The sequence below is a fragment of the Maniola hyperantus genome, unplaced genomic scaffold, assembly GCF_902806685.2.
Source record: "Maniola hyperantus unplaced genomic scaffold, iAphHyp1.2, whole genome shotgun sequence".
NCBI lineage: Eukaryota > Metazoa > Arthropoda > Insecta > Lepidoptera > Nymphalidae > Maniola > Maniola hyperantus.
In genome coordinates, this window is record NW_027189031.1 from 2,535 (window position 1) to 20,911 (window position 18,377).

Consider the following 18,377-nt stretch of genomic DNA (forward strand, 5'->3'; position numbering starts at 1 on the left):
ACCAAAAAAGGGATTATCTGAAAAGGTTCTAATATAGCTATAATTATTGTGAACGTGTATAAAAAAAAGTTACTGGTATGTTAATAATTGTGATACAAGTTGAAAAAAACGATTATATGATAGTGATCACACTGTATTCACGTACTGCCGACGTCGCCATTATTGTAATTATGTGATTTGTGAAGATATTATTTTAAATTAAATAACGCATAGCACAATTTTGATCTAAATAAATCTTCAGATAACCACTCATTTTTATTTTGATACGAATTAATTACTATGTCAGTAAACTATCTTCGACAGTAAGGCTTATTTTAGTACCCCATTTGAAATTAAAAATTGATTATTGTAAGTTAATCTTAAAAGATAGATACATTCTGCTATCGCAGATATTTTTTTGAACTTTCTAAGGAAACAGTTTCATGATACATTATTTTCGTCAACTTAACCATTTAGACAGCACATACCACCAAAGCTCTCAGATTTTTTATTTTGATTTAATTCACATTATTACAATTTTCCCTAGGCGATCTTAATTTTTTAAAAAAAACCTATAGCCCATGTTACTTACTGAATGTAGCTTCTACAGATGAAAGAATTTTTATAATAGGTTGAGTAGTTTAGGGATAGCACTCTTAAACTATAGTGATTCAGAAACTGCGAATAATGTAATATTATTTTAACAGACTTCCAAAAAAGAAAGTTCTCAATTCGTCGACATCTTTTTTTTTTATGTTTCCCGATTACTCGAAATGCCTGGACCCGATTATGAAATTCTTTTTTTGTTTGAAAGAGTATACTTCAAAGGTGGTCCCATTTAATTTGGTGAAGATCTGATGAATATCTTCGAAGATAGATAATGGAACTCCTCAACGGAATACAGTAAATTGTTCGCGATAAGCTATTATAACTTAGTAAACAGTAGATTTTTAACCATATTTTAATACAATGGGGCCACTAAAAATTGTGAAATAACAATTTTTTACAAAAAAAACCGACTTCGATACACAATACTAAAATAAAAAATAATTTAATTTATCACCGAATATATTATATATACAAGAGTTAATATTATATTGTTAATATATTTGAGTGTTGTGTATCGAAGTCGGGTTTTTTTTTTTTTTTTGTAAAATTTTTTAGATACCAAGCATAGACTACATCATTAAACTTCAGACACCAACTCCTCAATTCTGATGCTGCAAGGTGCTGAACTCCTAAGCCATAGAAGTTCGAGAATTTCTGATAGTATATTGATATTTTAAGTATCAAGTAACAGCTGCATGATTCCACTCCAACTCTGAACTCCTCAAATCTGATGATGCAGGATACAACATTTAAACCATAAAGATTCAGCAACTGTTCATGGTGAAAATGTATTGTAAATGCCAAGCATAGACTTTATTATTGAATTCTAACTCTTGAATCCTGATGCTGTAAGGTACTGAACCCTTAAACCGGGTGGATTGGAAAGTTTTGCTGGTGATTTGATATTTTAGGTACCAAGCACATGACTACTTACACTAAAAACTTAAGATAAAAGAATATTAAAACAACCGACTTCCGAAACCACTACAAATAAAAATTAACTTTTGTTTTACACGTGTATGTATGTAGTCGGGGAAGCACAATAAAAAACAAGAACTCAAAGCATGAAGCTCGCTGACTTCAAGATACGTAGAAAGGTATACGTGTAAAAACAAAAGTTATTTTTTACTTTGTATTGGCTTTGGAAGTCAGATTTTGAATATTTTTTTATATTAACATCTCACATTGAGACATCTTCAAGAGCCTCAATAGCTCAACCGGTTATAGGAGTGGACTGAAAACCGAAAGGTCGACGGTTCAAACCCCGCCCGTTGCACTATTGTCGTACCTACTCCTAGCACAAGCTTGACGCTTAATTGGAGAGGAAAGGGGAATATTAGTCATTTAAAAAATGGCTAATATTCTTTTTAAAAAAAAAAAAAAAAAAAAACATTTCTGACAACAAAATTTCAAAATGTATGGTTTCCTATCATAAATATAATATTAAAATTATTACTATTCATATAACATGCATCATAAAATTTATTTATATTTATAGGTACGATGCATCAAGCACAATTGCGCTTTAATAATTCGACCGGCATGATGGTTAACGCGCAATGTGTTGCTATCTCAGCATACGCGTCGGTCTATTCAAGTCTCAAAAAGAGACTCAATTTTACCTGCCATGAAATTAATTCAATTTTATCTTGCGGAGATGAACTGTACGCGCGCATTGTAGATGATTTGAAGAGAACTCATAGATTTCAAAATGATTATTTAGATCCTGATTCTGAATTGCCTTCTGAAATCCGCGTCGGTAATTTTTCGGCTCAGATAACCAACAACTGGGTTGCAAATGGCATATTTCCACGAAATGGAGAAGTTTTTAACGTGGCAAGTTCAATACTTGCATTAAAAAACCTTTTGGCTAAAGAAATTTTCAACGAAAGTCACGTTGATAGTACAGACAATTATTTAATTACGGGTCAACTAAAAACCATGTCATTTTGGCGTCACAATGGCAGTTATTATTTATTCAATAGTCACGGAGTAGATGAAACTAACAAACGAAATAACGTCGAAAATTTGAACGTCGCACGTCTTTTTTGTTCGCAAAATATAGAAGCATTCGCTACATTTATAATTAAAAGTTACACAAATTCAAACGATCAATATCAGATTAATAAAATCCGGATTGAAAATCTGTGCGATTTTAATGATAACTTACCGGTACAACCAATTCTCAATGATCTCAAATTAAATATTTTAAAACCAGTCGTAGTACTGCAAAAATTAGACACGCGTAAAATTAATAAACGAAAAGCGTCAACAAATGAAAATATCATCAGTGATCCAAAATTAAATTTTTTTAAACCAGTCGTAGTGATGGAAAAATTAGATTCGCGTAAAATAAAAAAACAAAAAGCGTCAAAAGACGAAAATATACCCGCAAAAAAAATTACAGTTGATCAATCAACTGATATAAAATTAAACATGAACCCAGTTGTTGTTATAAACAAAATTGATACGAGTACTATCTGCAAAAAACAAGTCGGTAGACCTAAAAAACTACAACGGGGACGTAAATCAACAAAACAAAATGCGCATTTAGATGCATCAAAAAAATATAATGAAAATAACCCAGCAGTACATAGAATTGCAGTAAAAACGTATACAGCCAAAAACCCGGAAGTAAATCAAAAGGCTGTTAAAACGTATACAGCCAAAAACCCGGAAGTAAATCAAAAGGCTGTTAAAACGTATACAACCAAAAAGCCGGAAGTAAATACAGCTTCCGTTCAACGGTATAATATAACAAACAGAAACGTTGAGCCTGAGTTACGAGGGTTAAATTTAATTGCCCAAAAACGCGATGAAGAACTTCATATAATTAAATTATTTTCGTTGAAAAAATCGTCACTGTTAAGTCTTGATGCACACGTGTGTTCAATATGTCAAACTCGACTCTTTTTTGAAGAAAAAACTCGCACAAAATGGTGCTGCGGACAAGGCGCCTACAATGTTCAAAATTTAGAACCCCTTACCGAAGAATTTTATAGTCATACGTCGTTTTTAAATAGACCGCGCGCCTACAATAATTTATTCGCTTTCTCTGCGTTAGGCGTTTCTCACGGATACCAGCAACCTAATACTGGAATAACATTTTTAAAAATTCAAGGTCGCGTTTATCACAGAGTATTTGATTTAGGATATTCCGATAGTGCAAATCCTATCGGAATGTACGTGCACGACGATAATGAAACTCGCGAACGACAAGCCCAAAATTTAAATCTAGATATGCAAGTAATTCGTTCAATAACAAATTTTATACATAATGTAAATCCATACATTGAATGTTTCAAACGGTTAAATCGCGAAACATCCGAAAATGCTCACATTATTTTTGAACAAACGTCACGCTGCTCGCATGGAAATATTTTAGGAGATTTGCCGTTAGGCAGGGAAGTGGCCGCCATTATTAGAACAGAAGTAGAACAATTCACTCCTCATTGTATCGCTATTTGGAAAGAAGGCCACCGTAGCCCCCACACAGTTGATATTTTACATCCGTGTTTTGAAAGTTTTCAATATCCTTTACTGTATCCGTATGGTAACCCCGGTTGGTACCCAAATAAATTAGACAACAAAGGCAGTAAACTGACACAATTAAAGTACATTAGGTGCTTACTACTATCAGAATCGCGATTTTCAGAATTTAATCGTCTCTCAGAGGAATGGATTATAGATATGTTTAATAGAATTTCTGATGAACGATTACGCTATATTAGCAATATGCAGACTAAAAATTCTGATTCTGCTCTAAGGTCAGCACCTCTTCATGAAATTGAAGCATTAAATAATGACGAGACTATTCAAGGCGAAGGCGGTATTGTCCCTGGAAAAATATATCTCCCATATAGTTTTACTGGGAGCCCCAGGTACATGAAATTGAAATATTTAGATTCTATAGCTTTAGTAAATAGATTAGGACAACCTTCATATTTTATTACAATTACTTGTAACCCAAATTGGGTTGAAATTAAACAGTCAGTCCCTTCAGGACAAAAAGCTAATCCATTAATTTGTGCCAGAGTTTTTAATTTAAAATTAGCACAATTAATTAAAGATATCCGTTCCGGAAAATGGTTTGGTAACTTCATTTATCTCATGTACGTAATTGAATTTCAAAAAAGAGGCCTACCTCATGCACATGTTTGTTTTCGAGTAGAAGGCGGAGGCCCGGTACATAATACCGATATTGACAAATTTGTCAGGGCTGATATACCTAATCCGTCTGAAGCTGAAGGGAGGTTGCGCAAAGCTGTACTCGATCACATGATTCACGGTCCTTGTGGTCCTCCTAATAGAACTGATCTTCCTTGTTGGGATGATGAAAAAAAGAAATGTTCTAAATTTTTTCCGAAACGCGAAACGGATACTACATTTTGCGATGATAGAGGCTTCGTCAATTTAAAACGCAATAGTCAAAACGAAGCCGAAATAACATATAGAGGCAGAAAAATTAAAATTAATGATCGTTGGGTAGTTCCATACAACGCCGCCTTACTCCTCAAGTACGATTGTCATTTAAATGTCGAAGTGTCCACAGCTACTGCCGTTGTAAAATACTTATTTAAATATATTACAAAAGGCGCTGATCATTCTCGCGTAGCAGTTGTTTTAGATGAAAATCGTAATGACGAAATTGAAAACTACGTGACTAAAAGATATTTAGGTTCCTGCGAAGCGACGTGGCGTATCTTAGAATTTGATTTAGTTTGCCGCGAACCTAATGTCAAACAACTCGCTGTTCACCTAGAAGGGCAACAATACGTATATTTTAAACCCGGCACTGAAACGGAAGCTGCAAATCGAACAACCTCAGATCTAATAACTTATTTCAATCGGCCTGCTGGGATAAATTTTGACGAATTAACGTATCAAGATTTTTACGAAAAATATATTGTTCACGCCACACGTCCCCGAACTAAAAATGTGGAAATTTTAGAAACTACAAATAACCGGTTCGTAACTCAGCGACAGCGCGGCGAACTCGTGGCGCGATTATTTTTCGTTGCACCAAATAGAGGTGAACAATTTTATTTGCGTCTTTTATTAGCTTCACATCCCTGTCGTAGTTACAGAGACCTTTTAAATTTGGGTGGTCCAGATTGCATGACGTTCCAGGAAGCTGCCAAAACTATCGGGCTCGCGAACGATGAAGCTGAGTACGAAAAAGCTATGACTGAGGCTTGTGCTTTTTTCACTGGACCGCGTCTGCGTAACTTTTTCGTTCTTTTAGCCGTGAACGGTATTCCAGTCGCGTCTCTCTGGACAAAATTCCGCGATCAAATCAGTGAAGATTTCATCCACCGTCAACCCGACAATATTGATCGCGCGTATCATTCATGTCTCGTGGCAATCGACCGCCTTTTGAGAAAACACGGTACTTGTTTAATCGAGCAGGGTTTGCCAGACGTCTCCGATAATACAACCGAGTTAGGGCGCGAACAAACAGAATATAACAGGAATACTTTAAGAGATTTCGTAAATGATTGGTTACCTAAATTATCACCGGAACAAAATGAAATATTCGAATTTGTAAACAAACTGGTGACTAATCAAAGTTTTCGGGGAACTCAAAATAGCGCAATTTTCATTGACGGCCCCGGCGGCACCGGTAAAACCCTAATTTTAAACGTTATTACTGCCCACGTTAGAGGTAATTTAAACGGTATTGTTTTATGCACTGCATCGTCAGGTATCGCCGCGCAAAACCATGAAAATGGTACAACCGCACATAGCATGTTCCGGTTTCCACTAAATCTTGTAGACGATCTGGAGTATTGGAATATTACAAACGGTTCACAAAGAGCAGAACTTATATTCAATGCAAACGTTATAATTTTTGACGAAGCTCCGATGGCTCACAAATGGCTCATTCATTTATTAGAACGATCTTTACGCGATCTAATGAAAAACGACAAAATTTTTGGTGGAAAAATTATTATTTTTGCAGGTGATTACCGCCAAATTCCACCAGTCGTAGTTCACGCACGCAGTAATTCAGACGTTTTTAATGCATCCGTTAAGTCTTCACCTATTTGGCAAAAATTAAAAACATTCTCTTTGATAACATCACAGAGATGTAGAGATGATTCCGAATTTTCCGAATTTTTATTAAAATTGGGGTCAAATCAATTAACTTCTGTAACTTTGCATACAAACCGAACTGTTGAAAATTTAATAAATCTCTCAATAATTTCATTTGTTTTGGAATTAGATGATTTGATTGATTTTGTTTATCCAAATGTCGTTTTAAATGAACCCGATGTTTGCGTTCATAGGGCTATATTATCAACTCATAATGCAAGCGTATACGAAATTAATGCTAAAATATTAGAACTTTTACCTGAGGACCCTCTGCATTTTTACTCAATAGACGAAGTAGTCAGTGACAACGCGGACCAGATATTTCTAGGTGTCGACGCTTTAAATCGAATGCATCCAAAAGGAATACCGGAACATGATTTAACTTTAAAAGTAGGATGTGTGTGCATGATTATGCGAAATTTAAATTTTTCCGATAAATTAGTAAACGGGACCAAAGTCATTGTCGTAAATACATCTCCTCGTCTAATAACCGTACGCAAGCCAGGACTATCCGATGATTATTTGATACCGAGGATTATTTTTAAAGCTCCAATTGAAACAGGAAGTCCTATCGAAATGTGCCGCCGTCAATTTCCATTACAGGTTTGTTACGCCATGACTATTCACAAATCTCAGGGTCAAACAATATGCCGTGTTGGGGTAGACTTGCGTTCCGATGTTTTCAGTCACGGCCAACTTTATGTCGCTCTTAGCCGCGTTCAACATCGTCAAAATATCAAAATACTTGTAAATAAAGAACGCGTTATAAACGGCAACCCGCTCGCGAATAATGTAGTTTATCCGCCGTTATTGTAAATACACGCAGCTTTCTGAAAATTGTTCACCTCGTCAGATGGCAAATCAGTAATCGTGATTATATTATATTTTTTATATTATAAAATCAAAATCATGTTGAAATAGCAACTATATTGCGCATTTTTTATTTTTTGCATGAGTAGTTAGTTTGTAGTTTACATTTACACACACGCACTGTGTTACTATTCACTGAAATGAAATTAAAAATTTGAAATTGAGTCAATTACTGAAGTAATTTACTTTGTTTGTGTATTTGTGATTTGTTTGTAAATGATGAACAATGGTGAAGACAGTACTGAAATTTATCATAGCACATGTTGAGTATGGGAATAGCAATATTCGTTAATCTTGTGTTAATCAATATTATTAACAATTGCAATGCAACTGACTGTGAACTTGTTTGAATCGGAACTGAATATGAGGATAGAACTCTTGGAAAGACGAATCTGACAGATGATGGGAGACTGTGTACAGTGTAGATGAGTGATTGTTCAGTGAGAACGCATGGTCAATACTTTGCAGGATGCAGCAGACTGGGCAATTTGAGGAAGATGAATTGAAGTGACGGAGGACTTACCTTTTTGAACTCGGCACTCGTAAACGCGAATGTGATTTTGTATTCACGAGCAACTACTTATAGACTTGGAACCGAGAAGGTTATTGCATGTATGTATTTTAAGCCCCACGCCGACATTTTGGGGGCTAATAAACAACATTATTTCCCACTTTGAATTTTCGGTATGGCATGCTAAAGTGTAGCTATTAAAGAGATAATTTTCAAACGTGTAACTAATATTAGTGTTTTATGTCGTCAAAGAGATCGCTAAATTCCGCGAATTCAACCGAAGTAACCAAAACTAACAAATGAACAGTCTTTCCACTACGAGCACTATGAACATAAATAAACTTCATTATATAAGCTATTATCTCATAGTTCTAAAAACATCTTACTGCTATTTTCTGAATTTCCCTTCAAGTTGGCTTCTAACTTTCATATTTAAATGCTAACTACCTTAATTAATTCATCTATCAAATGTATCCCGCCGATAGATGTCACTTTTTCAAACTATTATTTTACTTTTTTATAATATAACATTGTACAAATAAATTTTAATAAGTTGAGTGTAATTACAATGTTTTCTATTACATATCTTCTATTATGTATAAAATTCATTCAAAATAACATTTATTAAATTTAGCAATTTAAATTTGAATATATTATTGTATGAGACTAAGTATTAGTTACTAAAATGAAATTGTATTTAATAAATGTTTATTTGTACCATTATTTTGAAAAAATCTAATTATCGGTTTTATATTTTCAAATTGTAAAAATTATTCTATAACCAATTACCAAATCGTTACCCATACATTGTAAAACCGACAATAAGATCCTCATTCAGTTGAAGTTCCTTTCTATATAATATTAAAGTTAAATAACTAATTAACCTAACGTACATAATAATGAACAAATGTTGATAATAGTAATTACAATTTGTGAAATTGTGATATTGCTCTTGTATTTTAAACATTTATTTACTCCTTTTATATATATATAATATGTAGCGGTCACCACAATTTCAAACAGATGGCGGTTCTCACTCGTATGAAGCAATCGATCACCAATCATTGGACACGAACCCAAACATTGACTACTCACGTCGCTCTCACTTGATAGCAGCACGGGTACCATCCTCGGAAATGAAAGTGCTCTACTTTACTTTACTACGCAAATCTGAATCCCACCAATGGAGTATTTAGGAATCTACACTATATATAGAAAATTCAAGATACAACCGTCACGTCGGCCCAACTGGTGCCAACCAACAAAACCAACCGCTTGGTGGTAGACTCCCTTTAGTACGATGGAACCTACATACACATCTCTCTCTGGTACTAAAACATCTACTTTTTCACCAGAAACTATTTTTAAAATAAACGAAAAGGCTCTACTCAGTTCAATTACAAATAGGTCCGATATAAAAAAGAGCAGCTCAGCCGTCAAAAAACTTATCAGAAAAGATATGAAAAGAAAATAACACAGTAAAATAGAACTATTTACGAAAACCAACATTTCAATAACCCGACTGGAAAGGCATCTTAGTTCAGGAAAAAAGTGGATCCCTTTCCTGAAACAAAAAATCAAATCTAACAACAAGGCTCTACGAGCCCGAAAGGATATAATTAGGGAAGCCAGTGCCTTCTATTCTGAACTCTATAAAAGCCGAATGTCACTAGACCAGAAAATCGCCCTGATGCCATCACTAGGAGACTCTGGTAAAGTTCCTCCTATCCTTACAAGAGAGGTAAAGAAAGCTAAAAGTACCTTAAAAAATAATAAATCAGGAGGCCCTGAAGGATTACCATGTGAGTTGTTAAAAATTGGCATTAATCAGCTAGGTAAAGTGTTAACAAATCTTTTTAATAACATCCTAGAGCAAGAAACTGTCCCTAACGAATGACTGAACTCTACAATTATATTACTATTTAAAAAAGGAAATATCAATGACGTTAACGAATTTCGCCCAATAACTCTGACCAACAACATATATACAAAAATTTTGCAAAAGTTATACTGTCACGTTTAACACCTTCCTTAAATTCACAACAACCGGTCGAGCAGGCGAAATTTCGTAAAGGCTACAGTACGAGTGATCATCTACATACAATGCAACAACTGATTAAGAAGGTCCAGGAGTATAAACAACCGCTCTACATCGCCTTTATTGATTTTACTAAGACCTTTGACTCGAACACTTACCTCTGGCAAGTCCTAGAGAGAGACGGAATACCACATAAATATAACCGGCTGCTAAAAAACATGTAAGAGCATAGTACAGCAAGAATACAACTTGATCAGCTAGGACATCCGCTGAAAATAGAGTGAGGTATAAAGCAAGGCGACTGCTTGTCACTTGAAAAAACTTTATTAGCATAAGAATCTACAATTTAGTAAAACACTTTTGGTATGTTACAAATTACTTATGTATGTAAATTATGGTTACTGTAAAAACAAGAAGGTCTCAATAATTTTGCTTAGTTTTTAATACTCAAGTTATGTTTTAAAGATAAATTTTACGCAATATCATAAAAATTTTATGTTAAAAAATATTAAGAAGTAATTTTAAAATATAAATTAAACACATTTATAAAAAAATCATCTATGTAAAGCAGGTTAAAAAAATTACACATAAATTCTAAAAAAAATATTCACAAAGAAAAAAAAATTAAAAAAAATAATAATAATAATAAAAAAAAATAATAATAAAAAAAAGAAAAAAAAAGAAAAAGAAAAAAAAAAAAAAAAAAAAAAAAAAAAAAAAAAGAAAAAAAAAAAAATTAAAAACTAACAAAACCTGCTAAACAAAAAAAATATTGTAAAAATATGTTTTAAAATGTTTAACTTCCATATTTTTAATATTATCCTATATTATGTAAAATTAATTTTGCTTCTCCTTAGCACATTTTTTAACTTTTGTACTGCTCCTATGACTTTAAATTAAGTTATTCAAGAGTTACATTTATATTTTGTATCAGTTCTCTACTATTTTCTTCATTGAACTTAAATCAGATGAACTCTGGTACTTACATTTAAGGCGCGTCACACACGAAGAATATAATATAATATATCTTAAGATAATTATCGCTCACCATACAAATCACAAAGAAAATATATATTATTTTATCATCTTCGCCATGTGTAACGTACTTTATAAATATTCTTTAGACATAAATACAGCCTGGCTATTAATACCTATGTTGATCTAGAACTATGAAATAATAGCTTATATAATGAAATTTATTTATGGTCATAACAAAAAAGGCAGGTCATTCGTTAGTTTAAGTTACTTCGGTTGAGTTCGCGGACTTTGGCGAACTCCTTAGCAATGTAAAACAAGAATCAACATAGGACATATTATAATCCAGGGGGCATGAATATTAATTACACGTTTACACATACAAATTATTCGTTTTAAAATATGTTTTAAAATGTTACACTTCCGTATTTTTAATATTATCCTATATTATGTAAAATTAATTTTGCTTCTCCTTAGCACATTTTTTAACTTTTGTACTGCTCCTATGACTTTAAATTAAGTTATTCAAGAGTTACATTTATATTTTGTATCAGTTCTCTACTATTTTCTTCATTGAACTTAAATCAGATGAACTCTGGTACTTACATTTAAGGCGCGTCACACACGAAGAATATAATATAATATATCTTAAGATAATTATCGCTCACCATACAAATCACAAAGAAAATATATATTATTTTATCATCTTCGCCATGTGTAACGTACTTTATAAATATTCTTTAGACATAAATACAGCCTAGCTATTAATACCTATGTTGATCTAGAACTATGAAATAATAGCTTATATAATGAAATTTATTTATGGTCATAACAAAAAGGCAGGTCATTCGTTAGTTTAAGTTACTTCGGTTGAGTTCGCGGACTTTGGCGAACTCCTTAGCAATGTAAAACAAGAATCAACATAGGACATATTATAATCCAGGGGGCATGAATATTAATTACACGTTTACACATACAAATTATTCGTTTTAAAATATGTTTTAAAATGTTACACTTCCGTATTTTTAATATTATCCTATATTATGTAAAATTAATTTTGCTTCTCCTTAGCACATTTTTTAACTTTTGTACTGCTCCTATGACTTTAAATTAAGTTATTCAAGAGTTACATTTATATTTTGTATCAGTTCTCTACTATTTTCTTCATTGAACTTAAATCAGATGAACTCTGGTACTTACATTTAAGGCGCGTCACACACGAAGAATATAATATAATATATTTTAAGATAATTATCGCTCACCATACAAATCACAAAGAATATATATATATTATTTTATCATCTTCGCCATGTGTGACGTACTTTATAAATATTCTTTAGACATAAATACAGCCTGACTATTAATACCTATGTTGATCTAGAACTATGAAATAATAGCTTATATAATGAAATTTATTTATGGTCATAACAAAAAGGCAGGTCATTCGTTAGTTTAAGTTACTTCGGTTGAGTTCGCGGACTTTGGCGAACTCCTTAGCAATGTAAAACAAGAATCAACATAGGACATATTATAATCCAGGGGGCATGAATATTAATTACACGTTTACACATACAAATTATTCGTTTTAAAATATGTTTTAAAATGTTACACTTCCGTATTTTTAATATTATCCTATATTATGTAAAATTAATTTTGCTTCTCCTTAGCACATTTTTTAACTTTTGTACTGCTCCTATGACTTTAAATTAAGTTATTCAAGAGTTACTTTTATATTTTGTATCAGTTCTCTACTATTTTCTTCATTGAACATAAATCAGATGAACTCTGTTACTTACATTTAAGGCGCGTCACACACGAAGAATATAATATATTATATCTTAAAATAATTATCACTCACCATACAAATCACAAAGAAAATTTATATTATTTTATCATCTTCGCCATGTGTGATGTACTTTATAAATATTCTTTGTACGTAAATAAAGCCTGGCTATTAATACCTATGTTGATCTAGAACTATGAAATAATAGCTTATATAATGAAATTTATTTATGGTCATAACAAAAAGGCAGGTCATTCGTTAGTTTAAGTTACTTCGGTTGAGTTCGCGGACTTTGGCGAACTCCTTAGCAATATAAAACAAGAATCAACATAGGACATATTATAATCCAGGGGCATAAATATTAATTACACGTTTACAAAAACAAATTATTCGTTTTAAAATATGTTTTAAAATGTTACACTTCCGTATTTTTAATATTATCCTATATTATGTAAAATTAATTTTGCTTCTCCTTAGCACATTTTTTAACTTTTGTACTGCTCCTATGACTTTAAATTAAGTTATTCAAGAGTTACATTTATATTTTGTATCAGTTCTCTACTATTTTCTTCATTGAACTTAAATCAGATGAACTCTGGTACTTACATTTAAGGCGCGTCACACACGAAGAATATAATATAATATATCTTAAGATAATTATCGCTCACCATACAAATCACAAAGAAAATATATATTATTTTATCATCTTCGCCATGTGTAACGTACTTTATAAATATTCTTTAGACATAAATACAGCCTAGCTATTAATACCTATGTTGATCTAGAACTATGAAATAATAGCTTATATAATGAAATTTATTTATGGTCATAACAAAAAGGCAGGTCATTCGTTAGTTTAAGTTACTTCGGTTGAGTTCGCGGACTTTGGCGAACTCCTTAGCAATGTAAAACAAGAATCAACATAGGACATATTATAATCCAGGGGGCATGAATATTAATTACACGTTTACACATACAAATTATTCGTTTTAAAATATGTTTTAAAATGTTACACTTCCGTATTTTTAATATTATCCTATATTATGTAAAATTAATTTTGCTTCTCCTTAGCACATTTTTTAACTTTTGTACTGCTCCTATGACTTTAAATTAAGTTATTCAAGAGTTACATTTATATTTTGTATCAGTTCTCTACTATTTTCTTCATTGAACTTAAATCAGATGAACTCTGGTACTTACATTTAAGGCGCGTCACACACGAAGAATATAATATAATATATTTTAAGATAATTATCGCTCACCATACAAATCACAAAGAATATATATATATTATTTTATCATCTTCGCCATGTGTGACGTACTTTATAAATATTCTTTAGACATAAATACAGCCTGACTATTAATACCTATGTTGATCTAGAACTATGAAATAATAGCTTATATAATGAAATTTATTTATGGTCATAACAAAAAGGCAGGTCATTCGTTAGTTTAAGTTACTTCGGTTGAGTTCGCGGACTTTGGCGAACTCCTTAGCAATGTAAAACAAGAATCAACATAGGACATATTATAATCCAGGGGGCATGAATATTAATTACACGTTTACACATACAAATTATTCGTTTTAAAATATGTTTTAAAATGTTACACTTCCGTATTTTTAATATTATCCTATATTATGTAAAATTAATTTTGCTTCTCCTTAGCACATTTTTTAACTTTTGTACTGCTCCTATGACTTTAAATTAAGTTATTCAAGAGTTACATTTATATTTTGTATCAGTTCTCTACTATTTTCTTCATTGAACATAAATCAGATGAACTCTGTTACTTACATTTAAGGCGCGTCACACACGAAGAATATAATATATTATATCTTAAAATAATTATCACTCACCATACAAATCACAAAGAATATATATATTATTTTATCATCTTCGCCATGTGTGACGTACTTTATAAATATTCTTTAGACATAAATACAGCCTGGCTATTAATACCTATGTTGATCTAGAACTATGAAATAATAGCTTATATAATGAAATTTATTTATGGTCATAACAAAAAGGCAGGTCATTCGTTAGTTTAAGTTACTTCGGTTGAGTTCGCGGACTTTGGCGAACTCCTTAGCAATGTAAAACAAGAATCAACATAGGACATATTATAATCCAGGGGGCATGAATATTAATTACACGTTTACACATACAAATTATTCGTTTTAAAATATGTTTTAAAATGTTACACTTCCGTATTTTTAATATTATCCTATATTATGTAAAATTAATTTTGCTTCTCCTTAGCACATTTTTTAACTTTTGTACTGCTCCTATGACTTTAAATTAAGTTATTCAAGAGTTACATTTATATTTTGTATCAGTTCTCTACTATTTTCTTCATTGAACATAAATCAGATGAACTCTGTTACTTACATTTAAGGCGCGTCACACACGAAGAATATAATATATTATATCTTAAAATAATTATCACTCACCATACAAATCACAAAGAATATATATATTATTTTATCATCTTCGCCATGTGTGACGTACTTTATAAATATTCTTTAGACATAAATACAGCCTGGCTATTAATACCTATGTTGATCTAGAACTATGAAATAATAGCTTATATAATGAAATTTATTTATGGTCATAACAAAAAGGCAGGTCATTCGTTAGTTTAAGTTACTTCGGTTGAGTTCGCGGACTTTGGCGAACTCCTTAGCAATGTAAAACAAGAATCAACATAGGACATATTATAATCCAGGGGGCATGAATATTAATTACACGTTTACACATACAAATTATTCGTTTTAAAATATGTTTTAAAATGTTACACTTCCGTATTTTTAATATTATCCTATATTATGTAAAATTAATTTTGCTTCTCCTTAGCACATTTTTTAACTTTTGTACTGCTCCTATGACTTTAAATTAAGTTATTCAAGAGTTACATTTATATTTTGTATCAGTTCTCTACTATTTTCTTCATTGAACATAAATCAGATGAACTCTGTTACTTACATTTAAGGCGCGTCACACACGGAAGAATATTATATAATATATCTTAAGATAATTATCGCTCACCATACAAGTCACAAAGAAAATATATATTATTTTATCATCTTCAAAAAATTCTATAACGCCACTTTCAATGTTAGATCATTGGCGACATGGAGTACTCTAGCTAGAGACAGGTGCATAATGCATATGGGGAGGAATGGAGGAGGCTTAAACCGCCACAGGCGGTTTAAGCCTCCTTACATATAAATAAAATATATACCTCACAAATAAGTAAAAAGCATGTTTATTATGATTTTATTATAAGGAAAATATTATAAATACCTACTACTTATAATGACGGAAATAGGATTAAAAAATTAACTAGATTATAAGCAAAATGTTGTTAGAGTAGTGTCATAGAATTAAGAATTAATGTAAAGAATCTAAATAAAGCTTTTATTATTATTATTATTATATTATTTTATCATCTTCGCCGTGTTTGACGATCCATTGAATTTATAATATCATCGCCATATGTGACGCGCTTTATGGATATTCTTTATACATAAATAAACTCTATTAATATCTATGTGTAAAAAATATCTCTCTAAAAGCTACAGTTAGGGATGCCATACCGATAATTCAAAGTGGGAAATAACTATCTATACGTTTTTATAATAAGCTTCCGGAAAACATATTGGAGATGTCTCTCAACAAGTTCAAAATTTTCATAAAACAGAAACTAATTGAAAAATCGTATTACAATATAAAGGATTATTTAAATGATAAACAAGCTTGGGAATGATAAGTTCTAATAAGTTTAAATAATTTTGTAAAATGGTGATAATAAACAGAATACCCGGCTAAATTGTTGTGGACTCTTCTCAGACCTAGGCGCATTTGAAACCTTCGTATCTTTAGTTTTAAGTTTGCGTAATAATTATCACCACTATATCTTACAAATCCAACAACTAACTATCAAAAAGAGTTATTTATTACCTATTTTGAATAAATCCTTTGACTAGACTTAACTTTGTTTATTATTCCCCAAAACCTCAGCGTAGAGCTTATGATACATGCAATTACCTTCTCGGCTCCAAGTCGCTCTATAAATAGTTGCTCGTGAATACAAAATCACATTCGCGTTTGCGAATCCCGAGTTCAAAAATGGTAAGTTCTCCAGTACTTCAACTCATGTTCCTCAAATTTCCCGGTCTGCTCTGTCCTGCAAAGTATTGACCATGCATCCTCACTGGTCAATCACTCATCTACACTGTACACAGCCTTCTATCATCTCTCAGATCCGTCTTTTCAACAGATCTGTCCTCCTCAGTTCTGATTCAAACAAGTTCACAGTCAATTTACCGCATTGCAAATTTTAATAAGATTGATTGACGCATAATGATTGATGAATATAGTTATTCACATATTATTCAATATATGCTACAATAAATTGCAGTAAAATGCCTTCGCTATACCTTCACCATTTACACACACTACATATACTCAAGTCAAAGTATTTTACCAAGTAATTGATGCATATTCAATTTTTTTTTTCCTTTCACACATTTTTTCCAATCACTTACAGTAGATGACACGTAATTGTATTTAAGTAGTTCAAAAAATATTAGTGACCCTTAATAACAGACGGACTGAGAACTCTTTAATTTCCCGGGATCAAAAGTAACGTATGCCCTTCCCCGAATTGCAAGCTATCTCTGTACCAAATTTCAACAAAATCAGTTTAACGAATAAGCCGTGAAAACTAACAAACAGACAGATAGACAGACAGACAAGCAAACATACTTTCGCATATTTATAATATTAGTATGGATAGTATCGATTTTTTTTTTTGCAAATTAGATTTATTAATTTAGCTATTCTTTTCATAAGTAATGATTTTAACTTAAAGACAGACATTTAGTTGCTTTGTAAAGATGCTTAGTTATTTTAGTAGATTATGTTTCATTAATTTAGTTATTGTTTTTATAAGTTAAAACAAGTATTTTATTGTTTTATATATTGATTTTCATAATTTATTTACAATTATTTTTATAAATTATAAATAAAATTTATTGTTTATTCTTTTTATAAATACTGACTTTTAACTCACAGACAGTCTTTTGACTGTTTTATATGTATACTATGTATATTTTAATCAATATGTACCTAATATTTTTATAAATTATATATAATTATATACATTATATTTAAATTAATATGTTTTATCAATATTTATATGTATACTATATATATTTTATTTAATGTGTAATATTTATATAATTATATACATTATATATAAATTAATATTTTTATCAATATTTATATGTATACTTTGTATATTTTAATTGATGTGTAATATTTTTTATAAATTATATATTATATACATTATTAAAATTATTTTTATCAATTATAAATATAAGTATATTATATTAAGCCTGTAATTATTATTATTGTAGATTGTAAATAAAATTTGTTAATTTACTTCGTAATATTTTGTAGATATAGACAATTTACTATCTCATAAACACTCCACATCCTCGCCATAGGTAC

General features: G+C 31.2%; 1 protein-coding gene across 1 annotated transcript; it reads left to right on the forward strand.

Annotated features, from left to right (window-relative positions):
* The first annotated feature begins 2,133 nt into the window (after positions 1-2,133).
* Positions 2,134-7,500, forward strand: LOC117996074 (uncharacterized). The gene has a single exon (XM_034984075.2). The coding sequence runs from the start codon at positions 2,134-2,136 to the stop codon at positions 7,498-7,500; it is 5,367 nt and encodes a 1,788-aa protein (XP_034839966.2).
* Positions 7,501-18,377: the final 10,877 nt, after the last annotated feature.

Coding starts and splice junctions, on each gene's coding strand:
- LOC117996074 (XM_034984075.2), top strand. CDS start 2,134: ATGGTTAACGCGCAATGTGTTGCTATCTCAGCATACGCGTCGGTCTAT.